The 21,188-nt window shown below is 39.8% G+C and overlaps 1 protein-coding gene across 1 annotated transcript in view; it reads right to left on the bottom strand.

Moving 5' to 3' along the window:
* Positions 1–21,188, bottom strand: part of astn1 (astrotactin 1) — a 424,302-nt gene that overhangs the window by 242,943 nt on the left and 160,171 nt on the right. The window contains exon 12 of the mRNA XM_040039526.1: positions 1,219–1,369. Within this exon, the coding sequence (XP_039895460.1) occupies positions 1,219–1,369 (151 nt within the window). The remainder of the gene's footprint in view (positions 1–1,218; positions 1,370–21,188) is intronic.

Here is a 21,188-nt window from a genome sequence, read left to right as displayed (position 1 = left end):
AGCTTGTGGCCATAGGTGCAGTAAGAGTGCAGATTGACCAGAAAATCAAAACCTTTGCTTACACTCAGACGGATACAACCTCCAGAACACTGCAGATGTTCCACCGATCCATCTGATGAAATTCCCACTCGTCTTTTCCCCTCATTCATAAACAAAACCCCAAGACACTTGAACTCCTCCACTTTAACTGAATTAACATTTTAAATAGCACATTTCTCAGCTTAAAAAGAGACTAATAGACAATAACATTATGGATAAGATATATTAGCTCCTGAGACAGACTGATTGATCTGGTTTCGATATTCCTTCCACATTTTTGAAGCTCGTGCAATTTTAGCCTGCAGTCTCAAACTTAATGATTTAAACCAAATGAGGAAAGTCAATAAATGTACTCCTGCATGTGTTTTCCATAATGCCTGAATAATATTTACTTGTCTGAGCAACTGTTTATCATGCATACTGTATATAATTGGCTGGAAATGCTTGCCTCTATATAAAAAGCATTTTCCCATTTAAAAAACTCTCACAAACTCTTCTGCCTCTCGTTGAGATGCATTACAGGCAAGAAGAATACTGGATTGCATAAATAGCATCTTCCAAACCCACCTCAAAGGCTCTACTCAAGTGTATCAAAGTACTTGAAAAGAAATTAAATTGTTAGGACGGATGGTGCCTGACAGCTTATCAATAGAAGTGGGGGATTTAACAGAAGCAAAACACTAGCAGCCAGTGCTAAGATTCTGCAAATAACAAGAATGCTATTGCTGAAACCCCCAACAGATGGAGAACAAAACAAACCTGGCTGCTACATTTCCTGGTTGCTAAGCACCACCTGGAGTTAATGAATGTGTTGTCAGGCTAAGAGGCATATGAGACAAGAGGCAAAGTCAAAGTGTCTACTCAGAAGCATTAGAGAGTGCCAATCTGCTGAGACTGCCGATCTGCTATTTGTCCTTGTGGGTCATTGTGGCATGCAGTTGTGTTTATACTTAGACTACACATACAAAAAGTTAAGTTGGAATATTAACTAGTAAAAAAATCCCAGGTGACCACAAGTCGAAAAAGCCCGACTGTTTGGATCTGCTGACTAACTATGCTCTCATATCAGTCATAAACAGTTATATGAAGGCTGTATGGTGCCCAGTAATACTTTTGATTTGATTTTCAGCAAAACCTGAGGTACTGCAGGCAGTTTTATAACAGAAAGAAAGGACTCACCACACATCCAGTGGAATCAAGCTTGCGGTCTGATATACAGCGGAAATTGCGACTGCAGCCACCGTTGTCTTTGGTGCAGTCTCTGACAGGTCCAAAAGAGTCCAGGAGAACCTCCAAAGAGTCAAACGATGAACTGATCATCAACTCCTCTCTGCAAATACAAAAGTAATACACAAAAGTAATTACCTTCAGCCAGGTGTATCTGTGGGGCTTTCAAAAAGTATATTTCATGACTACATTTTTCTTTTTCATCCCCCCGAAAGTGAAATTTTTATACTGGATGCATTTCCTGACACAACCTTTACTGGGTTGTCTGCCGTCTGTTCTGTGTTTTTACAACTCTAAATTAACTTTCTTTAATGAATGGTAAAGTTACTTTCACACATGTATAAAGTTACTTTGGCTCAGGACTGAACTGAATTTATAGCAATGCCAAACTGCCACTTTTCTAGGACACTGACTTCCTGGAAACAGCTGCCAAATGAATTCCATCACATGTTATCTCTGAGGTTGGTTTTTTGCGTGACTTAAACTTAGACTGGTTCTCTGACAGCTTGGATGCACTACACAAACTTTGCATCAATTGAGCAACTGAGCTCTAGTCCAACATGAATAAACAGTACAAACCTACTATGCCTAACTTTTAAAGAAATATTGCATTTAAGTGTCTACTACTCTTATCTTAATGACCTTGTAGTACCATATCACCCTATTAGAGCACTTCGCTCTCGCTCTGCAGGCCTACTTGTTGTTCCTAGAGTATTTAAAAGTAGAATGGGAGGCAGAGCCTTCAGTTTTCAGGCCCCTCTTCTGTGGAACCAGCTTCCAGTTTGGATTCAGGAGACAGATACTATCTCTACTTTCAAGATTAGGCTTCAAACTTTCCTTTTTGCTAAAGCATATAGTTAGGGCTGGACCAGGTGACCCTGAATCCTCCCTTAGTTATGCTGCAATAGCGTAACTGGACTGCTGAGGGATTCCCATGATGCATTGACTGAATATGTTTAATAGGCCTCTCTGCATTGAATCATATCTGTTATTAACCTCTGTCTCTCTTCCACAGCATGTCTTTATCCTGTCTTCCTTCTCTCACGCCAACCGGTCGCAGCAGATGGCCCCGCCCCTCCCGGAGCCTGGGTTAGGGTAGGCTACCTTACAATATAAAGCACCTTGAGGCAACTGTTGTTGTGATTTGGTGCTGTACAAATAACATTGAATTGAATTGAATACTACTCCAATTTTTCCTCAAGATATGAGGAGCTACTGCCCAACAAAATGTGTAAGACAGTTTCCAGAGCAACGATATTTCATAAAGGACAGGAATTTAAAGATTTTAATGATTTTTTTAACCAAACTTTGTTTTAAATAATAAAACTCTGTTATAGTACTTTTTTCATTGCCAGAGCTCACATCACTAACCATGCTGCAATAACCATCCATCTTCTTCTTCTGGCTACTCCCTTTATGGGTTGCCTCCTTCTCACCCTTTCCCCAGCATCGTCTTCCATCACACTGACCCTCTGCATCTCCACCTCCAGTCTTTTTGTTATAACCACCACCTTCCCCAAGTCATACATGATAGCAAGCATTCAGCATCCTTTGCTGTAAATCTGTTTGTTCTGTCATAAATCACCCCTGACCCTCCTCTCACCTACTCCACCCTGTCTGCACTCTCTTCTTCACTACTCTCTACTACTCTATTTGAAAGATTGAACTGTTGAATTCAAATGTAATGTTATGGAAAAATATATGAAATGATTCTTATAAACTTTTTTTACATCACATAATTATTATTATTAATGTTATTTAGGGCGATCGTGGCTCAAGAGTTGGCAGTTCGCATTGTAATCAGAAGGTTGCCGGTTCGAGCCCCGGCTCAGACACTCTCGGTCGTTGTGTCCTTGGGCAAGACACTTCACCTACTGGTGGTGGCCAGAGGGGAATTGTAAAGTCGAATTGTAAAGCGCTTTGAGGGTCTCAAAAAGCGCTGCATGAATGCAATCCATTATTATTTAAACCAACTGTTAACTGTATATTTCTGTACATTTAAGTATTATTATTCATATTGCCGCATCCATTAACCATGTTTATAGGTAATTTCATTGTTTAATCACATTAAAATGTTCCTAATTTAATGTTTAAAAGCACTTGAAAAAGGCAAAATCCCATGTAAAAGTAGGGCAACAAACTGTATTGTCATTACTGAAAATAACCGTATTTCATGTGAAAGTTATTTTCTGTTATTTTCTGGTATTATTCTGGCGCCCCAGCTGCCGGGATATTACTGTTTCTTTAGGATTTTTTTTACGGTGTGGTTCAGAGCTGTACCCTGATGTAATCCCACAGCCAGCTTGAAACCTTTGTCTCTCATACCACACCCCTCATCGCTGTGTTATTGTCCTCCACCCTCACAAGCTTCATCGCTCCTCCTGACTTCCTCATGCAGTCCTACAGTTCCTCTCTTGGCACCTTATCATATGCTTTCTCTCCACAAAGACACAGTGTAACTTCTGACCTTCTCTGTACTTCTCCAGCAAAGCTCCTCTTCCTCAGCATGAAGCCATACTCCTGCTTCTTAACCCAGCTTCATCTCTTTCCCACAGCCTCATGGTGTGGCTCACTTATTCCTCTCTAGTTACTACAACTGTGCATATCAGCCTTGTTCTGGAAAATCAGTACCAGTACACTTCCATTCCCCAGGCATCCCACCATAGGTATGTCATCTGTCAATGATCTGTCAGCAATCTTTTATATGACTGGCAGCTTGTTCTGCACCAAATATTCCACATCGATAAGCTGTAAGGAAATCTACAGACAACCGGACACTTTTTTAGGGTGAGGACGATCTAATCTAGCGTTCCCTTCCACAGAGGTGGCGATCCTAGTGACTTAAATAATTACCATCCCTCTTAAAATGGCCTTACCTAGCAAAAATCCCTAATAAATTATTATCTAAAACTGTATTTGGGATCAAATAACATTTTACAACCAGAGCAGTCAGGATTTAGATCTTTTCCCAGCAGAGCTGTAGCATATATGCTTAATTATATTACTGCAGCTCTCCATAATTACCAGTAATGCACTGTACTTTTCATAGACCTATCAAAAGTATATGATTCAGTGGATAATGGCATTTTTAAAACAGGCTCGTTACTTTAGGTTTCTCGCGTTTGTACTCGGAGGTTACAGTAGGAGTGCATGTGTCGCGCTACTTCAGCATCTAGCTATTGCTACTGAAAAGGAGTGAGTATAAAACAGAGTGACACTTTTTAAATTGGCAGGTATATAGAAATGCAACGTTTCTATTCGCCCAACAAACATCAGCACACAAACTATTTTTGCGGCATGTGTGGTCGGCTAAAGGTCCAGCTGCTGGACACAGTGAGAACTTTACTCAGAGATGGAGAAAGACGTGAGGCAGAGAGGACAGAAGGAAGAAGAGAGGTTAGATTAAAAGGTAAAGGACGCTCAATAAACTGCAAATTTAAAGCTTACTTCTACTGTTGTCATTTATAATCACATACTGAATTTCCACAACATGTGTTTTGATAAATTATGTAATTTCATACTGTGATACAAAACTAAGCCTGTACTTTTTTTTTACTTGCATAAAGAAGTAGATTTAGTACTTGGAGTATTTTTTAAAACAGGTATTTGTACTTCTACTTAATTAAAAAATGTCTGTACTTTTACCACCTCTGATTATTGAACATGTACTGTATAATGTGCCTGTCTGTATTTTTCTTTGCTTTGTTTGGACATTGTTCCCAATCTTAGTGAGACTGTTTGTTTAATTAAAGGATTTACTATAATATCCTTCTGAAGAATCAATACTGTTTTAAAAAGCGCACGAAATGCTAACTTCAAACAAACTAACACTTCAACATCCAATTAGCGATGCCTCGATGTCAGGAATGTTCCATTCACTCTCATTATAACTGATTAGGTTATCACATTTCTTTAGATCACATTTCAGTCTGGCAGGAAAACGAGGAACTGTCAGAGCAGTGCTTCAACAGTCTGCTTTGCGAGACATGTTCTGACACTCTGCTCTCATTTTTCCTCATAAAGAGATATCTTCTTTCATGAATTACAAACACCTGCATGTTTAATTCATTCTGTGTAATCATCATGAGAAAAGCAATGAGTTTTTACAGCACAGTTGTTATGCAAAATAGCAGACTTGTGAGATAAGACACACCATGAATTCATTGCTTTAACCTTGCTCAGAGCACTCGGAGTAACTACGATTTATTTCTTTATTTATTATTTTTGCCAGTAAACCTCTTGCAAGGTCAATGAGCAGATCATCCAGTAGAGGGGCACAAGTGTAACTACTTGAGATGGTTGAGGATGAAGAACAAAGCAGAGTGGACTGCTGCTTTTCCTCACAGAATCTAAATCAGTAGCTATTTTTTCAGAGGAATAGTGCTGCTGGTGATAAAGAAGAACTGGTGTAATAGCCTTGCCATGAACCTTGGCTTAGCAGGGAAATTGATGACTTCTGTGGAACTAAAAGAAATATTTAGTTTTCAACTTCCCTAACTCCCCTCTAAATTCCCTGGTAGAAAAGGAAGCGAGTTTCCTTCCCTTTCACACTCAACTTAATGTTATCTTACAAACCAATTTTTCCATTATAATTGCCCACTGCTTTATTGTCATTTATTCAGAGGGAACCTATTGAAGAGAGCTTCAGCAGATGATGAAACTAACTGCAAGTTCGAATGCTAGGATATTTTAGAACCCTAATTAAAGTCAAATCACACCCAAAAACTGTGGGTGACACTACTGTGTTTACCATTAAACATCCCACAAAAAAGGAAAAAAGGTTCAAAGCTTTGTTGGTGAGTCTTTGAGGCTACTACAACATTCATTATATCCCAAAGTATCAAAGCGCAGGAAAGAATGATGATCATAATGTCCATTTGGGAGGAAATATTTGGGCGTTTGGATGTCAAAACCAATTTAATGCAGACAGGACAAACATTTAGATTAAAGAAAGAACGATCTGATTACAACTATCTGAAATGCTTTCGCCCAACTATGTCTGCCAAACTGAATTTAGGGTGAGGATAGCACAGGAGAAATGTTAAAGGCTTTTTTATTTCAGGAAACGGTTTCAGTATTACACAATTTTGTTGTACAACAGTGGAACATGCTATGAGCTTTCATGCGGAGATTATTTTAAAGAAAAATTCTCAATTAATTAACGAAACATGCAATTGGTTTAGGTTTTTCATCGGGGAATAAAATGATGATCTCAAAAACTAACACATCAAATGATACACTTACAAGACTCGTGACTTTCCCTAAACTCTTTTACATGTTTCATTACATCCCATGTGCAAAATGTTTCTGGTGCTCAACATTAAAAAGGAGTCATCCCCTCCAGGCATTGAACATGGAACAATACGATCACGAGATCTCTCTCTCTGTAAAACAAGGTGGTGTTTGATGGGAAGGAAGTCCTAAAAGTTTCAGCTTTTCTGTTGGATTACAGTTTTCCAGATTCAGATCAGATTATAATCTTTTAATTGGCACTGACAATGGATCCAAACACACTTATCTAATTAGAACGACAGACGACAGACAATTAAAACGGTTATCTGACGTAAGTGATGTTACGGTCAGAACACCATCGCTTTATTAAGTCATTGGAATGACTTACCTTGTTTAACTTAAATACTAAAATTCTCACCAGAAAAGCAAAACAAACAGGTTAAAATACAGTTAATTATCCTGATTTTATTAAGAGCTTCTGCTGAAGTAGTTCTGCGTTATGTAACAAACACACTGGATTAAAAAACCAAAAAAGTCACACTGGTAACGTTGAACAAGGATGTGGTGGGACGCACCTGCACGGCATCCGCAATCACGCCCGCCGTGTTAAAACACGGGGACTCAGGGGTTGGTGTGGGGTTGTGGTGGTGTGATGCAAATATTAAATAAAGATGGCTCAAAACATGGATCTGTGGTCCCGTCGTGCCTTAATTCCACCACAAAGAACATGTCATATATTTATAGCGACAGCTGCCTGCTTTTGAAATATAAACTGAATGTAAGCCTCAATTATTGGAACCATTAACATGAATGAAACGGTTATAAGTAAATGTGTGATTAAATGCCAAGTTATACCCTGCAGTGGACTTATTTTTGTTCAGACAGGGAGGTGAAACTCACCACCAACAAATGAAAGGAAAAATATAGCGTCTTTCTGAATATGACTTCCTAATATCATTGATACAGTGACAATTACAATGACAGCTGATTGGCTCTCATACAACGCACATAGAAATACAGGGAGTGCAGAATTATTAGGCAAATGAGTATTTTGTCCACATCATCCTCTTCATGCATGTTGTCTTACTCCAAGCTGTATAGGCTCGAAAGCCTACTACCAATTAAGCATATTAGGTGATGTGCATCTCTGTAATGAGAAGGGGTGTGGTCTAATGACATCAACACCCTATATCAGGTGTGCATAATTATTAGGCAACGTCCTTTCCTTTGGCAAAATGGGTCAAAAGAAGGACTTGACAGGCTCAGAAAAGTCAAAAATAGTGAGATATCTTGCAGAGGGATGCAGCAGTCTCAAAATTGCAAAGCTTCTGAAGCGTGATCATCGAACAATCAAGCGTTTCATTCAAAATAGTCAACAGGGTCGCAAGAAGCGTGTGGAAAAACCAAGGCGCAAAATAACTGCCCATGAACTGAGAAAAGTCAAGCGTGCAGCTGCCAAGATGCCACTTGCCACCAGTTTGGCCATATTTCAGAGCTGCAACATCACTGGAGTGCCCAAAAGCACAAGGTGTGCAATACTCAGAGACATGGCCAAGGTAAGAAAGGCTGAAAGACGACCACCACTGAACAAGACACACAAGCTGAAACGTCAAGACTGGGCCAAGAAATATCTCAAGACTGCTTTTTCTAAGGTTTTATGGACTGATGAAATGAGAGTGAGTCTTGATGGGCCAGATGGATGGGCCCGTGGCTGGATTGGTAAAGGGCAGAGAGCTCCAGTCCCACTCAGACGCCAGCAAGGTGGAGGTGGAGTACTGGTTTGGGCTGGTATCATCAAAGATGAGCTTGTGGGGCCTTTTCGGGTTGAGGATGGAGTCAAGCTCAACTCCCAGTCCTGCTGCCAGTTTCTGGAAGACACCTTCTTCAAGCAGTGGTACAGGAAGAAGTCTGCATCCTTCAAGAAAAACATGATTTTCATGCAGGACAATGCTCCATCACACGCGTCCAAGTACTCCACAGCGTGGCTGGCAAGAAAGGGTATAAAAGAAGAAAAACTAATGACATGGCCTCCTTGTTCACCTGATCTGAACCCCATTGAGAACCTGTGGTCCATCATCAAATGTGAGATTTACAAGGAGGGAAATCAGTACACCTCTCTGAACAGTGTCTGGGAGGCTGTGGTTGCTGCTGCACGCAATGTTGATGGTGAACAGATCAAAACACTGACAGAATCCATGGATGGCAGGCTTTTGAGTGTGCTTGCAAAGAAAGGTGGCTATATTGGTGGCTGATTTGTTTTTGTTTTGTTTTTGAATGTCAGAAATGTATATTTGTGAATGTGGAGATGTTATATTGGTTTCACTGGTAAAAATAAATAATTGAAATGGGTATATATTTGTTTTTTGTTGAGTTGCCTAATAATTATGCACAGTAATAGTCACCTGCACACACAGATATCCCCCTAAAATAGCTAAAACTAAAAACAAACTAAAAACTACTTCCACAAACATTCAGCTTTGATATTAATGAGTTTTTTGGGTTCATTGAGAACATGGTTGTTGTTCAATAATAAAATTATTCCTCAAAAATACAACTTGCCTAATAATTCTGCACTCCCTGTACATACGTTTTTGGGAATAACATCTCAAAACAATGCAAACACATATAAATAAAGTATTTCCAAAATTCTTACTGATTTTTCATTCAGTCATTTTAATTGCTAATCAGTAGGGACTCATCCCTCAGCCAGTGAACATGACATATTGACAAATTTATAATCAAACACGTGTGAACACAGTTCAAAAGAGTGCAACAGCATGTTCAAGAAGGTGCTAACATTGTTCCCTTGGCCTCTGGGGAAGCTGAGAGGAGCCTTCATCGGATCAGAGAAATGACACATTTACACAGCAATAAACTGCCAAATGACAATGAAATGCTGAAGAGTGAGATATAATTAAAGAATGTAAACATAGCAAAGGGACGTAAAGAGGCTAAATATGGATACATTAATTGTAAATGTGAGTGGCTGAATGAAGAAAGATAACTGCTGAGCTGGTGACAAATAATTCCTTAGAGGTGTTCAGCGGTGTACAAAACCTTCCCATAGTTTCTGCTACCGCAGCCAATTTGATGAGAAATGGTGGTTCCTACAATATTGCTTTAAATGAAAAACACTCAGAGTAACCTGGTGACAGAATTTCTGGGCTCTATACCTCCATCTCTGCACCTTATTCTTCTCTTCATCCATATTTTTCAGGCATTTAAAAAAACCTTTTAAACAAAAAACTGTGTAAAATACTTCAGAAAGTACTTCTCAAAGTGCCAAAGAAATGCAGGAATACTGTGTCCCCCACATTTCTGCATTTCATCTCACTGCATATAGATGCTGCTTCCAGCGCTGACAATAAACTCTAACACTAAACAACACTGAACTCCGACATCATATCAATGGTTTCTGTCAGTAACAAGCTAAAAATATACATATGTCCACTTCCTGTTCTGATAACTAATCCTTTCAACCAGCTGTGGCTCAGGCAGCACTTTTAGTTAGTAAAACACTCACAGCTGGAGTCTTACATTCGTATGTGTCTATACGTCGCTTTCATCAAATTGGTTTTGTACGCCTGCAACAAACACCCAAATATTTTCTCCTGATAATTAATCCTTTTTCTTGTTCAGTGTGAAATTCATTGAAACAATATGATAAATAATCACAACAATCCTCTCAGAGCCACATCAGTATAATGAACCAAGTCAAATGACTTTGCTTCTATTTAAAAAAGAAATCGCTAAGCGTGAAAATTCATCAACCTCAGTGGCTGACAGATTTAATAAATGGCCTTTCCCCATTGGTATTCAAGCGATTCAGGCACATCAGGCAAGTGAGGTCTTTTGGGCATGTCCTACCAGGACCACAGAGGGAGACCCCAGAGGTGGCCCACGGCAGCCCGGAGAGTTTATATATGCCCGTTGTCTTGGGAACACCTTGGTGTCCCCCAGGTCGTTGCCTGCTTTAGTGGGAATCTGACAAATGTTGTTCTTGTGACAGTGTGTTCTTGTGATTGTGTTATAAATGGCCGTCACATCGTCTTCTGTCATCTAAAGTTGTTATTCTCTTACTGTTTGACAGATGTATGGTTTTCCATTCACATGTATAGGAACGCAGAAGCCAAACTTTTTCACTGTATTCTTTTTAGTGACAGTAGAGTAGCCCAGGGGTGTCAAGTTCTATCTGTCTTCCTGCCATTCAGCCTGCTGCTCAACCACTTTGATCCAGAAGGTAACTGAAACAACTGCTGTTAAACTGCAAAGCGATTCAGTTCAGGCATTCATGGTCCTCGCAGAATAAAATCTACTGACATCTTCTGTTTTAACTCCAGATTGACACCTTTGTGATTTTTTTTTCCTTTAGGAAGTGGCTTGACAGCGATCACAGATGACACATCATTCATTCAGCATGGGTCATCAGGTGGGCAGCTGCCTTCGTGGATGTCTCATTAACTTAAGAGCAGTATATCAGATGACTAAATCACCTGAGGGCTAATCCATAATCCCTGTCATCTTAGATGAACACCCTTCATATCCAGCCACAATTTTATTTTATGCCGAAATCTAGTTGGCCCTGTTTATCAATAATGAGTTGATATTTTATGCAATCAATAACAAATGTACCCTATAACTATGATACACAGAAACATGTCTGAAGGTGTTTTCATGAATGAAATTAATCAGTTTTTCTTTACATTTCTGAACTCTTTGGGATTCAAATATAAAAAAAGCTCCCTCTGTGTTTATGAAGCTTCACAAAAATGCTGATAATCACCTGGTGAGTCGAACTTTACCTGGTATAATATCACAGGGAAAATAAGTAAAACAGAGCAGAGCTTTACACTGTTACACACTAACTTGTTGACACTGAATGTTTCAGCAGACACTAAAGGACAATAGCCACTAATGACCACGTGGACCGACCTCTTCTCTACAAACTAATCCTGTTCCGACATATTTTTTCTAAAACATAATAAATCACGTTAACTGTTAATCTGGGTGAATCTTAAAGCTTTCCACCAACAAGCGAAGTCGGTTCTGCATCAAACTAATTACTGGTCTGTCCTTCAAGTAGAAGTGAGCAGCAGTCTTCATGCTCGAGGTCTACAGAGATGATCTTACAGAAACCTGATCAGTAATACTGTTGATTCAGTCTTATGTGGATATCTTTTATCCGTGCACCAAAAGAATTAAAAATATATTATTACCTAAACTCTTGTCTTTGTGTCATATGTCTAAGAGGACCAGGGATCTTTTAGAGTAAATATTTAGACTTTAAACACGTGCAAAAAGGTTACTGTGTTTTTGTTTTGGAATGTAAAGTGTGAATCTAAAGGGCTCGTCCATAATATACCACTTATGACAAGCACTGCTTGTACTACCATCTCTTTCTGTCTCTCACTTTCTTTCTTTCTCTGGAAAACACGTTAAATAATTAAAAACAAAACAAGTGTTCCAGCAGAAAAGATTTTTCGTTGCCATTAACTGCTCTGAAATTACCAGACTAATCGGTGCTGCTCTGTTCTTCACACAATTACGACTCTCAGAAAATTAATCTGAAATTATTTTGAACATTTAAAAGTTTTAGTCATTTTCATTTTCAGAGAAGAGGATGTGTTATGTTGGGGTCTTCAATGCACAATAAATTTTATCTGGACAAAACAGAGCACCAAAGGTCACTAACTTCAGGACACTGGTGGAAACTTTTCTCAGGTTCCTTATTTATCCACCAAAAAACTAAATCAAACAAAGAAATGACCAAAAGAGTTCACTAGATACTGAAAGATGCTGTGAAATTCTGCCCTGTACTGGTCATATTTGAGCATACCCCTGACTAATTTAAGTAACTTAAATAAATGTAATTAAATGGGACATAACTGATCATATAGAGCATTCTCATTCCCAATGCGTAACATACCGACGATTTGTCACGTCCTGAGGGGTCTCATAGTAATGCGAAAGGTAACCTCCCATGTCCCTATGTTACGCTCCGGATTGTGGATGGAATCCAATCGAATGACGCTCCCGGTGGTAACACACACTCCAGCCGTAGATTCGTAGACTCTCATGTTTCTGAATGCATAACATATAGACGGGCTGGGTGCCCAAAAGTGTAACATACCGACGATTTGTCACGTTTTGGGATGAGAACGTGTTGAACAGAGAGCCTCATATTTTGGCTGGTCAATGAAGCATAAACATAAACGCTGAAGGCTCAGGCATACGGAAAAATTGAAATTTGATAATTGGATTTATTTTAATTAGTTAGAAACACAGACTATAACAGAAATAGTCTGCTCCACTATATTTATTTTATTATAGGAGTCTAACTTATGTTTTTTATAAACACATGGCTTCCTTGTTATGTAGACATCTCTTTCTGGACTAAACCTCTGATCCAGCATGGTTACCTTTAGCTCCACCCCAAAGTTGCCTATAAAAAGCACAGAATGACTGCACACACCCGTCCCATGTCTCCAGTGAAAATCTGTTTGCCAGTAAGCATTTTTGAACAGAACAGTACCCAACCTACACTACACACAAAATAAAAGCATATTTTAAATAAACATTGAGATATTTTCTTATCCATCTTATTCCATCAGTCTGGAAGTTAATGTGATTTTTAAGTGAAGCACAAACCACACTCTGAGAGAGAGCTCTTTCAGATACGCTCATGTGTCTGTGCTCATTTGCACCACTAGCTAACTTGCTAAAAGCTAGCTAGAGCATATACTGGATCCAATGATTTGGTTTTTGCTTTGTGTCCCGGACAGATTACATTGCTGCACACATCTCCGGTGATCTGGACCAGAGTAGGATCATCGTGGTTGTTAATCCACAGCTGTTGTAGATGGTCAAGATAACAAGCCAGTGAGACATGTTTCCTGCTTGCCGTGTCAGTGACTGTCGAAATAACACAAATTCTTCAGCACTACCTTAAAAATCACCTTTTATGGGTTGGGTGGGTATGTTCTCGATTTAACCCCCAATCCCAACCCCAAGTAGCATGTCTGTCCATTTCTCATTAGACATAAAGAGAATGCTCAGGGGCATTGCTTCCACTGTGTAATACATGTCATCAGTTGAGCCCGGTTTAACTCTGCAGCACTGTTTTGGCTCATTTACAGCTCTCTCTGCAGCCCACAGTCACTGCACACAGAGTAGATTTTCTTTGGACTTATGAACCATTTAACAATTCAAACGCTCTCAGTGGCTTTGAACTGCCAAGCAATTCTTTCTTTTTAAACTTTGGCATTTTCTCCTTTATTCATAAATGTTTTTGTGTTAGACTGCAGAATCGCATTGCCCTCTGAATCACGACCACCTCGGCAAAATCCTCAGAGGCCTGATTAAAACTCACAGCAACAACAATGAATAAAAACAAATGCTGATTACGTGAGGATACAAAACATGTCAGAGAGTTGATGAGAGATAATAATAAAAGTCTGTTTTTACTAGAGTCGACAGAAAGTCTTTGCAATCCTTCAAGTGCAGCATTAAGAAGAAACTCCTTCAGGTACTTTTCAGCTTGGTGCAGCGGTCAGCAAAATCCTACCCTGCTTCACTGCTCGATGACTCCTTTTATTTCTTTTTAGTTGGACTGTCATGACTCCCAAAGTAACACTGAAGAAAAGTGCAGTGCAGAAAATGTCTCTCACCTTACATCTACCGCATCCTCCATGACTGTCATGTCTGTCTTGCATTTGGCTGATGGGTTGATGGCGAGCTCAGCAGGGGGGATGACAAAGCTTTTACTTAATGGCAGCCACATCCCTTCTCCTAGGGTGTACGTGAATCTGCAAGAGGACAAGAAAAGTAGATGAGAGTGTAAGGTAGGGTTGTAGGTTTAGGCTTTTCGGGGGAAAATAGATCATTAAGGCCTTTGAGACTGTTGGCAGCCCCTTTCAACTTCCAGCTGCTAGGAAATTACCCAACCAGTTGGCGAGAGGCTGCTGGAAGTTGCTGACTTTTGCTAGGCGAAACTGTTTGCAAAGAAACAAAATGTTCACTTGCTCCCTGATATATCCCGCCTATTAACAGATGCAATGATGAAGAGCTGATTAGTGTTCTTCATTACACCTATGATAATTATCAACCAAGCACAGCGTGTCCTTTGAAATGGGTTTATTTTGTCAACAAAAACAGAGTTTAGCCGGCATTCATCATGTTGGTTTTGCCCTGTAACAGGTTCTACTTACAATGACATCATTATTTCAAATTTTGGCAAAACAGCAGTCTAATCATATACAGTGGGGCAAAAAAGTATTTAGTCAGCCACCGATTGTGCAAGTTCCCCCACCTAAAATGATGACAGAGGTCAGTAATTTGCACCAGAGGTACACTTCAACTGTGAGAGACAGAATGTGAAAAAAAAATCCATGAATCCACATGGTAGGATTTGTAAAGAATTTATTCGTAAATCAGGGTGGAAAATAAGTATTTGGTCAATAACAAAAATACAACTCAATACTTTGTAACATAACCTTTGTTGGCAATAACAGAGGTCAAACGTTTACTATAGGTCTTTACCAGGTTTGCACACACAGTAGCTGGTATTTTGGCCCATTCCTCCATGCAGATCTTCTCGAGAGCAGTGATGTTTTGGGGCTGTCGCCGAGCAACACGGACTTTCAACTCCCGCCACAGATTTTCTATGGGGTTGAGGTCTGGAGACTGGCTAGGCCACTCCAGGACTTTCAAATGCTTCTTACGGAGCCACTCCTTTGTTGCCCGGGCGGTGTGTTTTGGATCATTGTCATGTTGGAAGACCCAGCCTCGTTTCATCTTCAAAGTTCTCACTGATGGAAGGAGGTTTTGGCTCAAAATCTCACGATACATGGCCCCATTCATTCTGTCCTTAACACGGATCAGTCGTCCTGTCCCCTTGGCAGAAAAACAGCCCCATAGCATGATGTTTCCACCCCCATGCTTCACAGTAGGTATGGTGTTCTTGGGATGCAACTCAGTATTCTTCTTCCTCCAAACACGACGAGTTGAGTTTATACCAAAAAGTTCTACTTTGGTTTCATCTGACCACATGACATTCTCCCAATCCTCTGCTGTATCATCCATGTGCTCTCTGGCAAACTTCAGACGGGCCTGGACATGCACTGGCTTCAGCAGCGGAACACGTCTGGCACTGCGGGATTTGATTCCCTGCCGTTGTAGTGTGTTACTGATGGTGACCTTTGTTACTTTGGTCCCAGCTCTCTGCAGGTCATTCACCAGGTCCCCCCGTGTGGTTCTGGGATCTTTGCTCACCGTTCTCATGATCATTTTGACCCCACGGGATGAGATCTTGCGTGGAGCCCCAGATCGAGGGAGATTATCAGTGGTCTTGTATGTCTTCCATTTTCTGATGATTGCTCCCACAGTTGATTTTTTCACACCAAGCTGCTTGCCTATTGTAGATTCACTCTTCCCAGTCTGGTGCAGGTCTACAATACTTTTCCTGGTGTCCTTCGAAAGCTCTTTGGTCTTGGCCATGGCGGAGTTTGGAGTCTGACTGTTTGAGGCTGTGGACAGGTGTCTTTTATACAGATGATGAGTTCAAACAGGTGCCATTCATACAGGTAACAAGTGGGGGACAGAAAAGCTTCTTACAGAGGACGTTACAGGTCTGTGAGAGCCAGAGATTTTCCATGTTTGAGGTGACCAAATACTTATTTTCCACCCTAATTTACGAATAAATTCTTTACAAATCCTACCATGTGGATTCATGGATTTTTTTTTCACATTCTGTCTCTCACAGTTGAAGTGTACCTCTGGTGCAAATTACTGACCTCTGTCATCATTTTAAGTGGGGGAACTTGCACAATCGGTGGCTGACTAAATACTTTTTTGCCCCACTGTATATGAGACAAAATACCTAAGAATAATAAAAGTAAATAATAATAACAGTAATAATAATATGATGATGATCTCATAAATGCTGTTTCTTTACATAGAAAAGCAAATGTAGAGAATACTACTTTTTTTGAATTGTGACTAAAAGTCATGAGAGTTATTTGAACTGACAGCAGTTGAAATCCTGTTTCTGTGAAGTGTTGAATGGCGAAAGGTTACTACAGTTAAACATGTTACTAAGTAGTTCATGAATGGCAACTGCAATGTCTTTTTTGATTTGTGTCTACGAAGGTGTGCAAGCCTTACTTTGCATATATGATCATATTTGTAAGGTGTTATTTGGTTTTAGGCTTCTAGTCCTGCAAATCTGACTTTTACAACAACTGAGGGATAAATATTTACAGTATATGAAACTTCAGCAGCACAAACGCCAATAGTGAATTTGAGTGAACTGTTATTTCCAAGCAAAGAACAAAATCAAGAAGTTAAAGATCTACAGTCATGGTTCTGGGTCAGCTTGACCCAGCATTCTGAGTTTCGTGGGTTTTGGTATTATTGTGTATTATGGTTTATGATCCGATTCTCTGGTTGTGCTGTTTTGATTATTATTATCTGGTGTTTAATTCTTCTTAAGAGTTTTGTTCTTAGGTTTGGATTCTGTGCTCCCTCTGTTCAGCGTCCAGTCTGTGCCTCTGCGTCCTGGTCTTGTGTCTCTGTGACTGTACATACGTGTCGTATTTCCTGTTTTACTTTGATAGTCTTTGTGCGATGTCAGAGTGTCTACTTTTGCTCCCCTCGCTGTGTCTCCCTCCGGTTCCTCGTTTCCCTCTTTGCGCGTCGTCGGATCGTCTGCATTGCTGCATCTCTCCTGTGTGTCATTCCCTCCGTGTCTCAGGCTTCAGGCTAGTTTTCCCAGTATAGGTTTTGTTTGTTCTCTTCTAGTTTTCCTTGCCGTTTATTTGTAACATCTGCTCAGCCATAAATAAAGGCTCATTCTCTGTTAACATCCACATTCATCTCCATTGTCTGCGTTTGGCTCCTTTCTAATCTACACGCTTGGCAAACCATGACATCTACATTAGGCGATAATAACATGGTTTTATACTTTTAATAGTAATATTCCAGTTATATATGTCTTTACTGACATGTTTATTGTCTAATGTTTAAACGCTTAACACACAGCTTATGTGGTCATTTTTGGAATTGTCAAGTGATTCTTTATATTTTTATTTGGGTTCTTGCTGGGTTTTTTTACCATTAAGCAGAAAAAAACGTTGTATTATTTATTTACATGGTTAGGCTGAACTCGATGCAGCAGTAGTCTTTTAGGTTCTGCATCAAAAAGTTAGTGAATGTTAAAAGTATAAAGGCACAAAAAGTTAAAAAGAACTGCAGAAGTGAGGGCTGTGTTGGTTTATTAAAATCTGAATAGAAAACTAAAGATTAAATAGAGACATCGAGGATATAATGGTTATCCCAGTGACTTATTACTGCACCACTTTAAAGTTGAGGAACTTAAAGGAAACACGAAACAGAGGAGAATGCCCCAAACTGAAAATGCAGTGTCTAAAGACTTTCCGTGGATGATTAAACCTCTAAACTTTAGACCCTGAACTTTTAAACGACTCCCATTAAACCCTGCATGTCTTATTAATGCTGAGTTGTCAAACTTGTTCCCAAAGTTTGAAGTCTCAAAGGCAAATTGCAATAACCTTCGTATCATCATCATCAGGGCATTTCTCACAAACCTTGGAAATCCACCAGTCAGTGTTTCTGACTAATGGCATCATGTTTGTTACAGGTTATTTATTTTACCTTTCAGCTAAGTTATCCTTTTTGCATAACTCTGACTTGAGCAGAAGGGCACCGAGTTAATGGACAGACTGCATAGCAAATGAGGCACTCGGGCAAAAAAGGGCCCATAAGAGTTTCCCCCAAGACAAAACAGGGCCATAAATCTGTAAACAACAGATGGTTGGAACAAGGGCTTTAAAACAATTCTTTATTTGTGAGTCAATGGACATCATCAGTCTTTAAACACTCTGCAGATGAAATGTAATGCTTCAAGTTTTAGTTAAACAGCGCATGCTGATTAACATCAAATGCATTATTAGTGCTGATGAATAATTCATGGTTACTTGTAATACAAAAAGGGGGGACTTGTTGATTAAATAGTTAACAGGCATTTTTCTGCAGACTAAACATATTTCCTCATTTACAATTGTTCAATTTGCATTTAATAAAATGCTAACGTAGCATAAGGAAAGGGCAGTGAATTGTGGGCGCTGCATGCATTACCAGTCGCTTTTAGAAGCGAAGGATTAAATCACTATAGAAATGGAACACTTCATTATATCCACCCAATTACTCCCTTTGTTCCAAAGTTTAAAAGATTTGAGTGGATCAAAGTGTTGTTGCCTGTTTACTGCAAAACACTTGGCTGTAGCAAGTTAGTATAACATGGAAGTCCATTAAAATAGTAATATTTCCATATTGCTTCTCACTGTTGCGCTGTTGCTACCTCACATTTCTCCTGCGGGACTGTGTATAGCAGGAGTGCTGAAATTCCCTGTGATGCGGTATGACGTATATGGGTGACCGCAGGACAAATTAGCAGCCACTTAATGAGCGCAGCTTCATAATGGACAGCTGGGGACTTGTGTGCTACTGTACGACTTATTTGGTCCAACCTAAGAGAAAGTGGTGGTGGAAAACACTAAGAGGCCCCGAGAGGAAACGGTTGTTGAGTGGAAAACATGTTTGCAGTCCGCAGAGGAACTCCCTGCGGTTAATACTGTGCAAATAGGAAACACTGTTTGCGAATGCTGACTCTCACCATTTAGCTCCTCCAACATGCAAGAATTTTGTTTGTGTTGTTAGGTTTCCTTTGCTTTACTCTCTATAGCGCTTCAATTTCACTCAGCTAATTAGCTTTTGTGTTGAACAGTAATATCTGTTCAAAGAAACAAGAGGATGGCTTCGCAGGTCAGCAAGTGCTTGCTCAAAATTCAAGGTCTCTTCTAATGTGTGGAGCAAACAGGGACGTTTGAGGAAGTTCAAAGCTAAAAATGTTTAAATTAGGATGGATGGCTGTGTTGAAGGCGCCAGAGGACAACGAGATTTTAAACTAATGTTGTAAAAAAGGTGGGGAGCCTACTGCAGAAAGCATGCTGGCAGGCAAGGAAATGCATCAAAGCATCTCCGGGAGATATTACTGTGATTCCAGCTTCGAATGTGTGTCCCAGCATAGGGACAATGCTAACAATGATAAGAACGGTTCACGTCAACTGTGCAGTCACACAAACTTGTTCTTGCTGCTGTGCTGTCATGAAAGGAGTCAGAAACTTGTAATGAAGGCAGTGGCACATTCCTTCTTAGATCTGCTCTTTCTCAGTCGGAGAACTTGGCAAGAAAAGCAGTTGAGAATATTGTTAGATACCTCGGTCTCAGACAGTGGCCCGATACCCTGATGTGTTGTTGTGAATGTGAGAATGTTGATGATTTTCTCTCAGCTATATGTTCTCTTCAAGGCAAAAGCCTAAAGCAACGATCTCTGTCATAAGACACAAGGAAAAAGATTAAATATATATTGTAACGCTGTGTTTGTAACATTCATCTGTTCTTAAAAGCATAATAATTTATAACAGCAGCTGTAAATTAGCTACCTTTATCTGACAAAAGGCCAGCATTCACTTGCTTTTTCAGGGCTCATTCAATCTGAACCGACATCTGTGAACTATATCTGATTCTTTAGTAACTTGGAAATATGTTTGGTGCTTAGCAAGTCATTTATCTTAGCTGTTTGTGCTCAATTTGTTTGTCTTTCAGGTCTTTTGTGTTGTTTTTAGACTCTTTATTGCTCTTTGTTGCTCATCAGTGCAGAATTGCTGAAGAAATAGCAAGGTATTTACAAAAAGTCCCATAAGTATTTGGAAAATAACAATTTTTGTCATTTAGCACCACAGCAGATTGTTTGTTTTTGATTAAAACATGCTAGCTACCGCTCACCGCTTGTCTGCAGGCTTTATTAAATGGAAAACTTCCACAACAGTGTCCACACCATAACACTGCAACAGACAATGTTTCTCTAGGATTTTCAGCCCAAATGTCACCTGGCCTTCCTGTTCTTGAGTATAATAGCGAGAGTTGCAGTGAAAGCTACCACATGCCACAAGTTCAACACGATGGGATCAAATCAACATGGCTGCAAAACCACTTTACAGTCAACTGTCTAATTACACTTGAGCCTGTATGAATGGAGACAATTTATAAAATAAAAATCTTTAACAGTTGATGCAATAACTTTGTTAACTAAAGCTCAAAGTCTGCACTTCAATCACATCTTGTTGGTTTGATTTAAGATCCACTCTGTAATGGTGGCGTAAAATTACAAAAAACCCCAAAACACTATGAACTTATGGACCCGAGAACCAATATGGGTTGCGTCCAAATTCATGGGCTGCATCCTCCTGAGGACCCGGCCTTCGCGGTCTACGTGGGCCGGGTCCTCAGAGGGTCGGGTAGGCCGGAAGTAAACGGCCGTGAAATTGGACAGTCTAGCCTTCAGATTAGCGTCGCCGCTGTCTCGGTGGAGTTTAATAAACTCGGCCGTCTGCTCCTTGCTATCTAAAATATAACAGGACACTGGCGTAAATTCTCGACTGTCTCATACTTCTGTTTAATCAGTTTTCTGTTTGACGTTTAGTCAGCTGTGTAAAAACCAAGGAGGAACCCACCCGGGGGATTAATAAAGTTTTATTTTATCTAATCTAATAACTTTAATCTCAGCCAAACCGATTTACTCACGAACAAACAAAACACTGAAAAAAGCCCAA

The sequence above is a fragment of the Simochromis diagramma genome, unplaced genomic scaffold (assembly GCF_900408965.1).
Source record: "Simochromis diagramma unplaced genomic scaffold, fSimDia1.1 OVJJ01000337.1, whole genome shotgun sequence".
In the NCBI taxonomy this organism is placed as follows: Eukaryota; Metazoa; Chordata; class Actinopteri; order Cichliformes; family Cichlidae; genus Simochromis; species Simochromis diagramma.
Note: the sequence above shows the minus strand (reverse complement) of the source record. Positions and strands in the feature narration are given on the sequence as shown.